General features: G+C 42.7%; 1 protein-coding gene across 2 annotated transcripts in view; it reads left to right on the top strand.

Annotated features, from left to right (window-relative positions):
• EFNA5 (ephrin A5) overlaps positions 1-6,125 on the top strand; it is a 278,688-nt gene extending 272,563 nt beyond the window's left edge. For both annotated transcript variants that reach the window (XM_004778264.3, XM_004778263.3), the window contains one exon: positions 1,526-6,125. In XM_004778264.3, the coding sequence (XP_004778321.1) occupies positions 1,526-1,647 (122 nt within the window). In that variant the 3' untranslated portion in view covers positions 1,648-6,125. The remainder of the gene's footprint in view (positions 1-1,525) is intronic.
• The last annotated feature ends 9,203 nt before the right edge of the window (positions 6,126-15,328 follow it).

Genomic DNA, 15,328 nt, shown 5'->3' with positions numbered 1-15,328 from the left:
TTAGCTCAGGTCCAGGGGAGGAGAGCAAATCTGACACAGGAAGGCAGCAGCTTCTACGTGAGGATGGGCTCAAGTGATAAGAGCCCTCCAGGGCAGAAGCCTTAACATAGAGCAGTAGATCGCTCAGCTCGTGTTGGGAACGGAGGTCAAGAACAGAAACAGCCTACCTGCGCATATTGGAAGTAGGGGCCAGCCCCTGTGCCTGAAAAGTGGTCAATTGCAGACAAAGAATAGGGAGTGTGACAATACGTAGTGAAAAAGAAAGCGTCCTTATTGTGACGTTTGGTGTGAAGATATAAATGAGTTTGAACCCAACGGTCCGTGAAGGGGTTCTCAGTGGGTCATGCAGGGAGACTTAGGGATTATCCTTTGAGGTCTACAAAACTGAGGAACATCACGAGTCCCACTTGTCTCCACTCTCTGATGGGACGTTTAGTGAATACAAGATGACAGTCTCCAAGCTTCTACAGGAAGGTCTCCTGATCTACCACCAAGCCCCACTCCCGGGCCCCAAGAATACGTAGTTCAGAGAACATGTAGTCGGAAAGGACAAGTTAAGCCAGGAGGAAGGAAGAAGACAGGCAACGCTCGAGCAAAGCCTGGCTGGTAGGCAAGCCTCTCATCTATCTTGGGGTACTAATTGCTGCGGAGTTCCTGTTTCCAAGTTAAGCCTGTTAATCATGCAGATCAGGAAGGCTATCCAGAGTCAGAGGCAGCCTGGTAGAACACTTTATAGCTAAATAAAAGAAGCTTACCTCACTTAATCCATTTTATTTAGAGGAAAATTTGCATCCATGCCGATAATTTATGTGCCAAGCTTCAGCCTGAGAAAAGTAACAAGAGTCAAGTTCAAGTAATTTAATCCTGGAGATACAGGGTTTGTAATGGACATAGCACCATCATTGATTCCCAATTGTAGGCAAACTAGTAGGTCTAGCGGGCATTACATATAGTTAATTGAAAATGCGGTTCTGGCAAATAAATAAATAATAAGTAATGCAGTTTGGGCATTTAATTTTTCTTCCTTGAGAATTCTTGTAGGTAACCAACCACATAGCATTCAATACTAATCCTATGAAATAGGAGAAAAGAGGAACCACTGATCAACCACTAACATACCAATGTAACTAAACCCCCCACCCCCACCCCCACCCCCACCCCACGTCACTTGCTTCTCCATGGCATCCTGGGTTGACAAGAGACATTCAGCTATCTCAGCTTCGTGCAAGGTGTGTTTGCTAGCAAACCAAAGTAGTTCACATACCAAAGGCTACGGTATGTGTACAATTTTTTCCTCTCAGTTTTTAAAGAATGTAATAATATTGCCGAAAAAGTCCAATTTTCTCTGCTTCTCCTTTGTTTGCTGTAAATAATGAGTGATTATGCAGACATGAAAGTCAATGGTGGCACAAGGTTCATTACCCTACTTTGCAGAGGGTGGCGAGGTCTGTTAACAGCAGGCTGCTGCAAGAGAGTTATTAGGGATGTGAAATCTCATTGGAATGTGTGCTTTCTATTTGAACAGATGACACCGTACATGAGTCAGCCGAGCCATCCCGCGGTGAGAACGCAGCACAAACACCAAGGATACCCAGCCGCCTTTTGGCAATCCTACTGTTCCTCCTGGCGATGCTTTTGACGTTATAGCACAGTCTCCTCCCGTCACCTGTCACAGAAAAGCATTAGGGTCTTGGAACACCAGAGATCCACCTAACTGCTCATCCTAAGAAGGGACTTGTTATTGGTTTTTTTGGCAGATGTCAGATTTTTGTTTTCTTTCTTTCAGCCTGAATTCTAAGCAACAACTCCGGGCCAGGAGGGGCTAAAATAGTTGCTGCTCCCCTGCCCTGCCCCCAACCCCCAGCCTTTGCCCTTGACTTCTCTCATCCCTTCCAAATTAAATGGACTCCAGATGAAAATGCCAAATTGTCATAGTGACACCAGTGGTCGTCAGCGCCTGTGCATTCTCCTCTAAGAGCCCACCTCCGTTAGCGTACTGTGACAGCGGTATACGGACAAGGAAGAATAGCGGCAGATGCGGCTAGTGATGGCAATGCCCGGGAGGGTTTTACTCTCCCATCCAATATTTATGCCTTCTCGTTCGGGACTGTAAGATGATCGTGCAGGGCATCGTGTCGCCATGTCAAGTCCAGAGGGGAGGTATTAAGAACAGATATAATATTATACCCTTTCCTCTAGGAGTATATAAATGAACAGGCTTCTGAAAGGTTGAGACACTGGTTTTTTGTTTTGTTTTGGTTTTGGTTTTTAGGGTTATTTTTTACAATGACTGTCTTAAAGCACTCTTGACAGCAAAACTTGTGCTCCACGAAAGAAGCCTTTTCTTTCCCCCTAGAAAACAGGTCGGGTGCGGGAATGCTAGCTAGCACAGAGCAAGGGTGAAAAGAGAGAAAACTAGGTTTGGTGGGGGTGTGTACGTGTGAGTGCCTCTAATTTTTTTGGTGACTGGGCAATGCACACCAGGTTTTTTTTTGTTTTTGTTTTTTTTTTTTCCCCTTGGAATACAGATCACCATGGTGCTACAGTTTTTTGGTTTTTTTTTTAAAGAAACTCAAAGAGGCATTTTTATGAATAAAGTGACCTTCCCCAAGGCTGACAAGCCAGGGTTGATGAGTGTATAATGGAATAGCTTTGGATACTCCTCTGGGGGACAATATGTACCAAGGAAAGGAGGTCAGCGGCCAGAGGAGATGTGATTTGGCTTTGCTGGAGCGCCAATGTGCTGTGGCCTTTCCCCGACTCCCACCCTAGTACCCATGTTTTGCTCCACACTCCACAACTACAGGGGCTCGACACACACCCCTGTCACCAGGAGAGTCAGTCAGCACTACTTGGGAGGGCTAAAGGGAAATTTGGAATAAAAATTCCAAAGTTTGGAATAAAAAATTCAAGTGTTGCTTTTATATTCTTTCCCTTTCTGACACAGCCTGAAGCATAGGGGGAACGTGTGTTTATCTGTGGGAGATAAACAAGATGGAGTCCCAAAGACTTTAACAAAATATTTTTTTAAAAAAATCCACTAGAATAGAAAATACATTATTTAGATATACTTTATGCTGAGAGTGAGTATATATGCTTGTCCTATTTAAACTTGTGAGAAAAAAAGTGGTATCCCTTGATACATTTAGAAATATAGGGGGCTATCTTGTTTCATTGTGGGGGGTGGGGCAGAAGGAGAAAACGTAAGATGACCCTGTTTGAGGAGTCTTAGCATGGCCAACAAGGGCCATTTCCAGTTGATTACAGGAAGAACAAGCCTTGGGGGTTACTACTGGTGAGGCTGTCACAAACTTTGAACTCCAAAAGCCTAGACAGGGAAAAGTCAGACCAACGGAAAAGAAATCTAGCCTTTTTACTAGTGCACGACATGTCAACAGAAGCCATGCCTTTCAGAACAGAACGAAAAATAAATCCAATGATTATGTAATATATGAAAAAATTGGAAGCATTCCGGCAAAATTAGTCTTTTTAAAAATAGACATATTTGTTGGGGTTTTTTTGTTTTGTTTTGTTTTGTTTTAATGTCTATATGAAAAAAGAGAGGGGTCGTATTCTGGCCAGACTTCATGAGTGGGAATTTGCTACGAATTGTGACTAGTTCTGAATTAGAAAAATGTGTGAATGAAAGGCAGCTGTAAAGGGACTTGCACCCTGGAGAGTTGTACACATGTTGAAATGTAATCTGGGCTTACCTGATCCATTTGGAATGGATGTTACTGCCGGGTCTCTTCACACTTGGAACCATGGGAGTGGGGTTGCCAGCCTCCCAGACACAATCAGTGCTGCTCCCCCAGACATCAGGAACTTCTCTGGAGTGGCAGAGTCTTGTCACAGAAGGCAGCCACCATTTCACTGAAACAAAAGTTCACAGCATTGGATTCTTTTTTCCTTTAACTCTTTATATGCTCAGTACTCTCAGTAATATCCAGTAATACTTCGTTTTATTAATAGTTACAGGTTTGTTGGTCCGGTGGGATTTGAGTGGGGGTGGGGGGAAGATACCTGCTAAAATGGATCAATAGTCAGAACCAAAATAATACTGCATGTTCTATAACCACAAGGAAATCAAATGATCCTGTAATGATTCCAGTTAGTCATAACTACATTAGCAGTGCTAATTTCATTTTAGAAATGGTGACTTCTGTGGTTTTGCTAGCATTTGTCTCTAACAAATGATAAAATAATTACTCATGGCCCTCTCTGCCACTGTCTTTCATTTTTCACAGTGAAATTAGACCCCTTTACTTCATTATGCCATTACAAATTAAGTTTAAAAAAAAAAAAAAAAAAAAGCAAGACTATCCACACCAGTAGACAGTGTGCTTCTCTACCTTTAAGTGATGTAATTGTAGGTAACGCGTGCCACGGAGTTTCCAAGAAAATGATGGGTATCAGACAGTTTTCATCTTGTCCAGAAATTGCTGGTGGCCTTGTTATGGTGGTGTTACAACCCTCTAGGGGCTTCGGAGGATGTCGATGCAATTTTGTAGCAGCTTTTAATTTAAAAACAACAACTCAAAAGTCTGAAGGGTGGCCTGAGCTGCCTCTCAGCCCCAGTAAGTCAAACCCCAGCAACCTTTGCCCCTGGTTGCCAAGGGCTTTGCAACATGAAGCAGGGAAATAAGGATCTGTCTGTTTAGTGGATACCGTGTATCCTTTAATAGACCAGGTAACAGTTCGTGTTAGTTTAGACTATTGTTTTGTACTGTACTTTCTTGGGTGGCAGAGGAAAGAAAAGTAAAACATTAAAAAAAAAAAAAAAACCACAAAACTGCGTTCTTTAAATTCTGTATTATTAGCGACCTCTGTTGTATATAGTGTTTGATAATAAAGTATTAATTTGATTCTTATGTCTTTTGTAAGTGAGAACAATAGTCTTTCAGGATACAAAACATGCATTGAGGCTTTGAAACATCCACTGTATATGTAGCTGAGAAGAGTCACAAGTGGCTGAGGCAGTGCTCCACACAGGACTCATGTGCGGTCATCGCCCTCCCAGTCGTTAGGACTCCACCATCTTGGGACCAGGAACAACATGAATTTTTGATCCATATTTTATCCTCAGTGTTTTCAAGGTCTGATGTTGGGAACCCTGTGGTGTTTTTTTTTTTTTTTTTTTTTTCCTCCCCAGGCATGTTGGTTTAAAAAGGGTTAGGGAATTTGGTAACAGAGTTCTGTACTTTGTTTTGGTTTTCTGTCTGTGGTGGTTTTCATAGACCGTTTCATTTTTCCTCAGGAAGAGATGCCAGTATCACACGTGGCCCAAGCATGGGAAAGGCTTCAAGCCTGGCCATTTAGGAAGGTTAAGTGTGGGCAGTTCCCCTCTGCCATTGTGAAAGGAAGAGTTGCACAGTACCTGTGGATTTTCAGGGACTTTGTTTTCCTCTGGTGCCTTAGCAACGGCAGCAGCCATTTTTAGGAGTTTACCCCCAAATTAATTAAACCATTTAAACTCCCCTCCATTCATTGCTTTCAGAGCTCTGGTCAGTCATTTTTCTTTTGAAAACCACCTCCACCAAGACCCCCGTTTGCCTACCGCCACCACCCCCCCTTTATTATGTTTACTGGTTTTTTTTTTTTTTTTTTTTTTTTGTCTTTTTGCCTTCCTCCCATGTTTTATTTTCCCTCAGAACCGTGAATGGGCAGGTCTGTCTCTGGTTTGGCAACACTGAGTTTTTCCCATGCATTTGCCCAAGAGCTGCTCGGATGTGAGATAAATCTCCCTACAGTGGGCTTGCTCCCATTGTCTGTACAGAGTAATAGATGCTGGCATGTTGGAGGTTACCCATGAGTCAAAATTCACTTTCCATGCTTACTCTTGACACCCCCATTGCAGCCACTCATTGTTGTGTGCGTCTGGGTGTGAAGTCCAGCTCCGTGTGGTCTTGTGCTTGTACTGCCCTGCTTTGCAGTTCCTTTGCACTTACTCATCGAGTGCTGTTTTGAAATGCTGACATTATATAAACGTTAAGAAAAAAAAATGTAAAAAAAAAAAAAAAAAAAAAAGATCCCACACACAAACCAACCCATACAATCTGTATTTGTATATACACGTGTCCGTACAAGTATACCTAAATAAAAATTAAAGATTTTCATCATTTTAATTGGAGCCCTCCTTCTACTTCTTTGTTCCTTGAATGACGCCTTTATTTTAGGGGCTACTTACACTCTGTTGATTTTTCCAAATCTGTGGATAGAGAAGATAATATGATATGTACAAGAGAAGGCCTGAGACAAGCTCCAAGAATGCAGGATTAGAAAATGGCCCAGTATCTAGGCACATTCCAGTTACTCTGATGAGAAAATAGTGAGATTCAAACCTTGTCTTTGTATTTGAGCCTTAAAATGGGCATTATGGCATCCTAAAACCACTTAAATCCAAGAACTATGTACAAAACCATGTTTTTACTTTGTGTAGTTTTTCACCCCATCAAGACAAAGACAAAATAAGCATTTTCCAAGAAACCTTGCATACTTCAGAGAGAAATAATGACCATAATGACAATCACTTCAGTACAACACTGAAGGCCAGTGCTCACTCTCAAGGAAGACTTAACAGTGTGTAACCTTGGGCAAGTCACACAGTATCTTTGGGACTCCCATTTCCCTATCGCCAAATTCAAGCGATTTGGTTTTCTGAATATTGCCCTTGCTGAGCACCACAAAGCCCATTTGGCATCTGAGTCATGTGAGTTTTTGTCTTTGATGATGACATTACTCTAAGCACAATTTGAAAATCTCATCTGCAGAAGGGAAAAGCATCAAATATCTGACATAATAGACACCTAATGCATTTCAAGACGTGGCTTTAATTATACCATGTTAACATTAAACTCATTGAAAGCTTTTTATTATACTTAATTATTTGACAGGGCACTAAACACTAATTATAACTTACTGTAACCCTTTTTTGCTAATGAAGAGTGACAGCTTTACCGAATGAGGAACAACTCATATTCCAAAAAAAAAGAGAAAGAAAGAAAGAAAGAAAAAAAAAGGGGTGTGCTGGACTACCTTTGTGCTATTTTCAAACCAGAACAGCATTACGTGTCATTACCATCTTCACCTTCATCATCAAAAGCATTTAAGTGATCACAACAATGTGCTCAGTGCTGTGCAGAATGAAGTTAATGTTTACAATTCGTACTTTCAAAGTTTATAAAAAGCAGACATTATGTGTAAGCATAACATAGTGCTATTTATAGAGGAAATATAAAATTCAAACATTTATATTATGCATAAGTAAGAGGGGATTGGGATTTTAAGATTAAGAAGCTTAGAGTGAAAGCAAATCATCTTTACAAATAGTCAAAATGGGGTTAGGAGCTTCTTACGGAACAGGAAACTTGGTGAGTTAAAAACTACTGTGGTGAAGAACACAGTAAGGTTTCATGGTAGCTAACAGGTAACTGTGGAAATGAGAAAACACAAGACAACAAGTGTCACTGAAGCAAATTATGAAGATACTAGCACAGGGAAATCACCCTAGTGCCCTAAAGGAGAAGGGGAAGTGATGAAAAGATGACAATTTCGGATTCTGCCTTAACACTCAAGCTGCTCTCCTGAACTCGAGACTGTATCTACACCAGACTGAGATGTCTAGGACCTCGGCGAAAGGGTAGGCTACAGAATACTCCAATTAGAGGAAAGAGAGAAAGTATAGAATATGCAACATTGGGGACTAATACAACTTCAAAGTGACACTGAATCCCTGAATTAGAGGCCACTTCCCAACAGACAGTGCTGCGCATTCCAACAGGAAAGCAGGCTGGACCAGAGGTGGGACTATGAGCAGTGTTGCAGGAACCACACCTTGTTTGGCAACAAAGTATTTAGAATACTTAAGTCATCAGAGGTGCTATATTAAAAAAAAAAATTATAGGGTGAATTTGAGTGAATGAAACCTATTTGTATTTAAATCTCTTATCTCAGTGATAATGATTAGAATCACCTCTCTTACTGTGGGAATGTATAAAATCTAGGTGTCATAAAAATTTTCAAGGTGATTCTGACGGATTGTTCACTGATTGTTCTACTTTCTTAGGAATTGTTGGCAAAACATTTTCTTAGCGATCGTTTGCAAAACCTACTTCCATATTCTGATAACAGAAGCATTCTTCAGGGGGCACCTGGGTGGCTCAGTCCTTAAGTGTCCTGGGATGAGCCCTGCCTCTTGTCTCAGGCTCCCTCCTCAGCGGGAAGCCTGCTTCTCCCTCTCCAACTCCCCCTGCTTGTGTTCCTACTCTGTCTCTCTCTCTCTCTGCCAAAGAAATAAATAAAATCTTAAAAAAAAAAAAAAAGAAAAGAAAGAAAAACAAGAAAAAAGAAAGCATTGGCAAAAATGTTGTGAAACATTATGATTTTTACACAGTCCTTCTGGAAAACAAGTGCTTTAGAAAATGATTATAAATAATTAATCAGGCCAATATCCTCCATCAGTTTTTAGTTTGACACATTCTGCTATGTTATGTCCAATCATTCATTGGTTAAATACATACGTGTGCCTTTTTTATTCTTTTAATATTTTTTTTTTAAGTAAGCTCCACACCCAATGTAGGTCTCGAACTCACAATCCTAAGATCAAGAATCCTATGTTCTACCAAATGAGGCCACCCAGGCGCCCCTCTGTGTGACTACTAAAATGGAGTTGTGACTGCAGATAGACTCTGTGGGCAGGAAATTTGCAAAAACTGTTTCTTTTTTTATTCAGATGATAAATGAATACGCAAGCGTAAAAAAAGAAAGAGATACAGGGAGAGAAAGTAGGAAGGGGAGAGAAGGAAGGCAGGGAAGGGGAAAAGGGCGGGGAAGGAAGAAAGAGAAGGAAGGAAGGCAGGGAGGAAGGAAGAAAAAGGCAGAGAATCACATTGACCACGGAATTGGTGAAAGGCATCAGCCAGGGTTCCTTTGCTTTGAGGGAAGGGTGGTTAACTAAACTACTCTTTTAAAAAGGGGGTGGAAAATAGCATCTGAGCAAACAAAGGGGGCCTGCAAATTCTACTTCTAAGCAAGTTCTCTTCCTTCCTCTCCTTCCCAAAAAGAACATAGCTTCTAAGCCTTTCTCACATATAATTTCTGGAACCACCTCTTAGAAGTAAGCGGAAGAGGAGAAGGGCCTAAAGGCCTCCCGTTCAGTACATCCGGGGGCAACAACTCTTTTGACAATTGCCATCAAAGACTATCACACTCTCCTCCCTAGGACCTCCGTACATGCTGAGAATAAAACACAATTTCACTACTTTTTAATTATTAAAACCCATCCCCAGCTCCATTCCAAGTGTCCCGTGAGTTCTGCCATCTTCCGCCCAGCAATGGTATTAGTGAGAGCCCATCTCGAGGCAAAGTCAACAGGACCGTGCACCCACCTCCTTTCAGTTCCTCTTCTGGTGGTCTGCTTTTCGGCTCAGTTTAATTCCTAACAGTGGGGTTTTCTGCAACATTAAAGAAACCTTTCAAGCAACACAACCTATATCATAACACCCTGGGGATGAGGATGCCAGCACCAGAGCTGGAGTAGGGACATGGGATGACTTGAGAGTTTGGGGTCCAAGTACTATCCCACTGATGCTCTCAATCAGAGTTAATCCACAAGACTCCAATCTAGCAGGGGTCTCTCTGAGTCAATGACATGTTTTGAAATATGCTGGATTTTTTTTTTTAAGATTTTATTTATTTATTTGACAGACAGAGATCACAAGTAGGCAGAGGGCAGGCAGAGGGGTGGGGGGGGGGGGAAGCAGGCTCCCTGCAGAGCAGAGAGCCCGATGCGGGACTCGATCCCAGGACCCTGAGATCATGACCTGAGCCGAAGGCAGAGGCTTAACCCACTGAGTCACCCAGGTGCCCTGAAATATCCTGGATTTTAGACATGATTATTCAAGCAAGAACTTCATGTCACTTGGTAACACATGGATGCTTGTCAATCTTGACAAGACACAAAGAGAAGGGCCAAAACAAAACAAAATCTCTTAGAGTTATTACAATGGGAAAATAGAACAAAATATTTCTGCCTGCTGCTTGGTTCAGAAGTACCAGGTGTTCCTATAAACGGCACAGAACATTTGAGATGGAGATAGCCAACATCACTTTCTTTCCTTCATAGCCATCAAACAAGACGCTAAAATGAGAAAGAACATGTCTCTTCCTACAGCCATCCTAGAAAATGCATTTCATCAACACCCTAGTCCCCTTTCCTTTTCGTGTTCAAAGCTTGTTCTTTTGGACCAAGAAATAAACAAAGAAAAAACCGATTTGTGTAGCACAGAATGTGGAACTTGTAACTCCTCTGAAAAGCGTGCTTTGCTTTACCAGATCTGGACACGTTTTTCTGCAGTAGACAGAACAAGAAGATCTGTGTCTTTTTTTATTTTTTCCTAAAGACAGTGTGCCGGCCAGAAAGCTAACTCCATTTATTTCTCCTGCAGGGAGCCAGTGTGTTCCTTCTCCTGGAAGATGCAGGTACTTAAAATAGTAATAGGCTTTGTGGTTTATTGAGAGTATTTCATCCCAAGACCTCACAGGCCTAAAGAATAAAACATAAACTAATGGCTCTTTCCAACAAGCTTGGGAAGAATTAAATGGAAAGGAGGATTGTCACCATTCTTCCCCGGAGAAACAGAGAAGAAAGCAACTTAAGGCAGGTAGCCCAGGGAAAGAATTGTAGTCAAGTTGATCCCAGATTTGGACAGAGGCCTCCAGTCTGTTCCTCTCCATTCCTAAGAACGTGATTAAGAGCTCCAGCTGCAGGAAAACAAATGATGAATTTATCCCCTTCTTAAGTTTCAAATGCAACACCAGCTGGGAGAGGGGCACTGGGCAACTTCCCCAATTTTTGTCTGTGTGTCATTGCTTTTATTATAAAATGTAACTTTAATTCTGTAGTTTCTCAGGGTGCCCCAGTTTCTGTGCATACACAAACACACCTAAAAACTCAGGCAGAATTTAAGAGAAGAACACTTTGTATTACCAGTTCTCTCCGTTTTCCCTGCCCCACCACACACACTCACACTCTTAAACACACTTTGTAACATGATGTATTCACAGCACTTTTTTTCTTGGCATTGTCTATGCTCAGCAGTGTGATACTTGAAAGGACACTGAAGGTCACTTCAGATACATTTAAACATCAGTCTGATTAATTTCTAAAGCCATAGGGCAGAAATGCGGTAGTGAATAGAAATCCAGCTAAGGGACAGCCAGCCAGGCCCTGTGGTGTTCGCAGATGTGACTACAGTGTTGACAATTTCCTAGAGCCCCATCTGTCAACAAAAAACTGTCTACACTGGTGGACAGCAACACTCGGCATTCTGAATCCTTGGTGTCTCTTCCTCGACTCAGTTGACTTTCCCTCCCACAGAGTTCCCCAATATTTGAGAAGCGGGAAGAGCCCGGTTACACTAGTGTTTGGGTCCCAACCTTTCCTGATCAATACAGATGGCTAAGTGGGAGTGTGCAGTCTCTGAGCCCTAGAGCGCACGGATCTGTACCTTCCAAGGGCTGGCCAGCCTGGGTACAAGGAACCACAGAGATGACAAAAATTCATGTTAGTTTGGAACTTCCTTAAATCCCGTCTGAAGGTTTACCTTAGGCTGGCCCCTGGTGCAGATTACAACCCCTCCATTTACTTCTACTTCAGATTTTGAGGTTTCCACAAATCAGAGTGCCCCGCATTCTCTGTGGGTCCTGCCCTTCTCTAGTCCCTGTCAGTATTCAACAAAGCAAGTTAATCTCCCTGGTAAGTGACAGCGCTGCCCCTTGTAACTGGCATGGAATCAATTTTTTAACTTGATTTGAGAAATGAGGAGAGTATCAGGAATTCAGTACTAGCTAGTGGATTCATTAGCAAGCTGAATCAGTTTCAGCTGGAATCCGTTTGGCTGTCCTCATCTCTTAGTTCTGCTTTTTTTCTCCTCCTCTTATCATGGATCCTGCCCACAAGACTTATTATCTACTCTGTCTAGGGAGGACACCAACCTCCTTTGCTAAGGTGTTCACAGCAGGCTCACACAGCACACTGCTCTGGTCTAAACTCCGACAGCTCCACAAAGAGGAGGAAACATGGGTGAGCGCTGTATCTCCAGAGAAACTGACCACAACTGTCCCAAACCCTGGAAGGAAGCTAACAGGGCAGTGGATAAAGAAGCAAAAGGAATTGTTATCAGGCTACCCAGTTACATCATGCAACAGGTATGTACTGTCCTTCAGAAGCCCCTCCAACTACTAAAGAGTTCTCCTCTCGAGCAATGTGTAAAGAACCAAGAACCTACGTCCGAAGAACTGACATTTGCTTTTTTGGTGGGAGATGTGTAAAAGGGACAACTGGTTTTCCAATCACTACAATATTTCCTCCGCTTCTAAGTCTATTCTCTGCCCTGATCAGGTTTATGGATACACAGGCAGGAACAACTGAATGATGACTATGTGATCAGAGAAACGCCCAGGCAGGAAGAGGCTCTTGTTCACCATCATCCCGTACTTGGTGCTGCATGTCTGCACTTTCCTACTGGTGCTACAGAATCTTGGTGCTATTGTCATGCGGAAACAATCCTACTGGGAAATCTACAGAGGGACTGAAACACTCATGCACTATGCCTGCAATCCCTAGGAGAGGGACCGGACAGATTTCTCCTTCCCTACCCTAGATGCTCAACATCTGTGATGTCTGTCCATGACCTTGAGGAACTCACAGTTTAGTGAAAAGAGTTTATATATATATTTTAAAGATTTTATTTATTTGACAGACAGAGATCACAAGTAGGCAGAGAGGCAGGCAGAGAGATGGGGGGAGGAAGCAGGCTCCCTGCTGAGCAGAAAGCTCAATGCGGGGCTCTATCCTAGGACCCCCCCCCCCCCAGACCATGACCTGAGCCGAAGGCAGAGGCTTTAATCCACTAAGCCAGCCAGGTGCCCCAAGAGTTCATATTCTGAGGACAGATCGCCAGGATTCCCTCTCAAGAAATTGTCCCAGACCTACCTGAAACCAGAATACTAAGCTATATTCTTAAAAACAGCTTTTCTCCATGGAAACTAGTGGTTTTATTCTACAATGCCCTACAAAAGGTGATTCTGGAGGACTAGAGAGACTAGCCCTGGAGGCACAGCTAGTTTCTCATCTTAAAAGACAAGAGCCTTATTAGGGACTGCATGTTGGTGCCTTTCAAAGTTCCTATGTTGAAACCCTAATCCCTAGAGTGATGATATTTAGAGTTAGGGTCTCTGAGATGTAATTTGGTCCTAAGGATGGAGTCTTTGTGATGGGAGGCAAGAAGAGACATAGACACCTCTACTCTCTGCCGTGTGAGGACACACCAAGAAGATGGCCACCTGTAAACCAGGAAGAAAAATCTCACCAGAACCTGGCCATTCTGAAACCTGGAGCCTAGGAAGTCTGGGATTTAGACCTGTGAGAAAGAAATTTCTTTTGTATAAGCCACCTAGTCCATGGTATTTGCTATAGCAGCTCTAGCTAAGACAGACTCATAGAACACTGACTTGCTGACTCTACCACAATGGCTTGATTCTTAGAGATCAAGGGGGGGAACATCTACCAACAACAGAAGGAAAGTAAGATATACCATGCCTTCAAACAAATATATAACCTTCTAATTCCCTGCTGTTGGCAAGTAAATGATATCAAATCACATGCAGATTCCAAGCTACTTCACTTCACCCACAGCCCGAGGAAAGAAGATTTTAAAAGACAGAAAGATAGATAAATAAATAAAATCTCAAAATTCATTTATCAGAAAAAGAGAATGAGCACAAGTGGCAGGGAGGGGCAGAGAGAGGGGGAGAAGTAGCCCCCCACCCCGCCAGCAAGGAGCCCAATGCAGGACTTGATCCTAGGACCCCAGAATCATGACCCGAGCTGAAGGCAGATACTCAACCAGCTGAACCACCCGGGCATCCCAAGATTCATCTATTCTTTTAGCTATAATTTACGGAGCATCCACCATAAGTCAGAACCTGTGCTAAATAATATAGGCATTTTTAATAGGAGACGGGTTTCACCCAGTTAAAGCTCCCAGTCATTATGGGGTTGTAGTTCAGGAGCTTGTCACATATACAGTCCCTTTTAAGGGAAAGAAGAGAGGCAGTCCTGGTCGCCCCGTAATACAGCACGCCATCACATCCATGATCCCAGTTGACTGGACAGGGATTGGGCACCTGACTCAAGGCAGCCAATCCACAGCCTCGTCAGTGTCCTGCAGGTGTGGTGGCCAGGAAGAAGTATCTTTGCTCTTGCTGTTTCCTAATTACCCAGGACATTAGCATGTCTCTCTTGAGAGGTAATATAAATAGAATGAGTCAGAAGAGATGGGGGAATAAACCAAAAGAGGAACAGATACACAGAAAACTTCTTGTTCTATTTCTCCTAGCAAAGCCCTAACTTGTACCTGCTCAGTTCCACAGAGCTGTTTGCTGGAACCCAGAACCACTTTCCGGTTCCAGTCACTATAATGCCTGGTCATTAACCGGCTTCTGTTTTAAGGTTTTCATGAGATTCTGACTCCTTTATTGGCATAGGCATCCTGAAAATAAGCCTTCATTATTTGAGTTAGCCTGAGTGAATCAAAGTTCCTTGCAAGCAAAATCGTCTATTAAACAAATATGATGGGATAAGAGGGCTATGAAGAGAGTGCAGTGGAAGCACAGAGGGAGTAATTAACACTGCTAGAATTTAAAAACCCGATTTTGAATATCAATATGTTATACTACTGAAGAAATTTGCCATATTTCAAAGGTCACTACATCTAAATTGACACCATGAATTATATAAAATGACACACTTGATTTTCTCGAAGACGCAGACTTTTTTTTTTTCCTTGACAGCGTCAAATATAAAATAAATGGTGAGTAGAACCCCTTCTCCCTGCTGATATCCCCTATCAGTGGGCCCAGGGAGTAGTTACAAGAATAAGACTCTAATTAGAGAGTATTCCGAGATGGGCCGACCAACAATGAGATGAAGGCCACATACCACAAAGGAGCTCAAGGATCAAGAGAGGAAAAACGGGACTCAGTCTAATTCCACAGGAGTAGGGACCAAGGCAAACTTTCTTTAATTGGCCCTCTGCTTGGGAACCTGGAGTGCTCCCCCATTAGCATGTGACATTTCCTCACAAAGTGAGGTAGGGGAGCAGCTAGTCTAATGGTTGGATCCGCAGTCACTTGTTTCTACTTGGCATAAGCTCCTTGGGGAAAGGAGGACTTGCTGAGCCGTCTCGAACGTTACCAGTATTTTCCAGCACCTGTTAGTCCTTACGCAGGGAAGCCGTCTCATTATCAAACACCAGTCCCGGCAGTA

Source organism: Mustela putorius, unplaced genomic scaffold (genome assembly GCF_011764305.1).
Source record: "Mustela putorius furo isolate JIRA1106 unplaced genomic scaffold, ASM1176430v1.1 tig00001063_pilon_pilon_pilon, whole genome shotgun sequence".
Taxonomy (NCBI): domain Eukaryota; kingdom Metazoa; phylum Chordata; class Mammalia; order Carnivora; family Mustelidae; genus Mustela; species Mustela putorius.
This window is presented reverse-complemented; position numbering and strand designations above follow the sequence as displayed.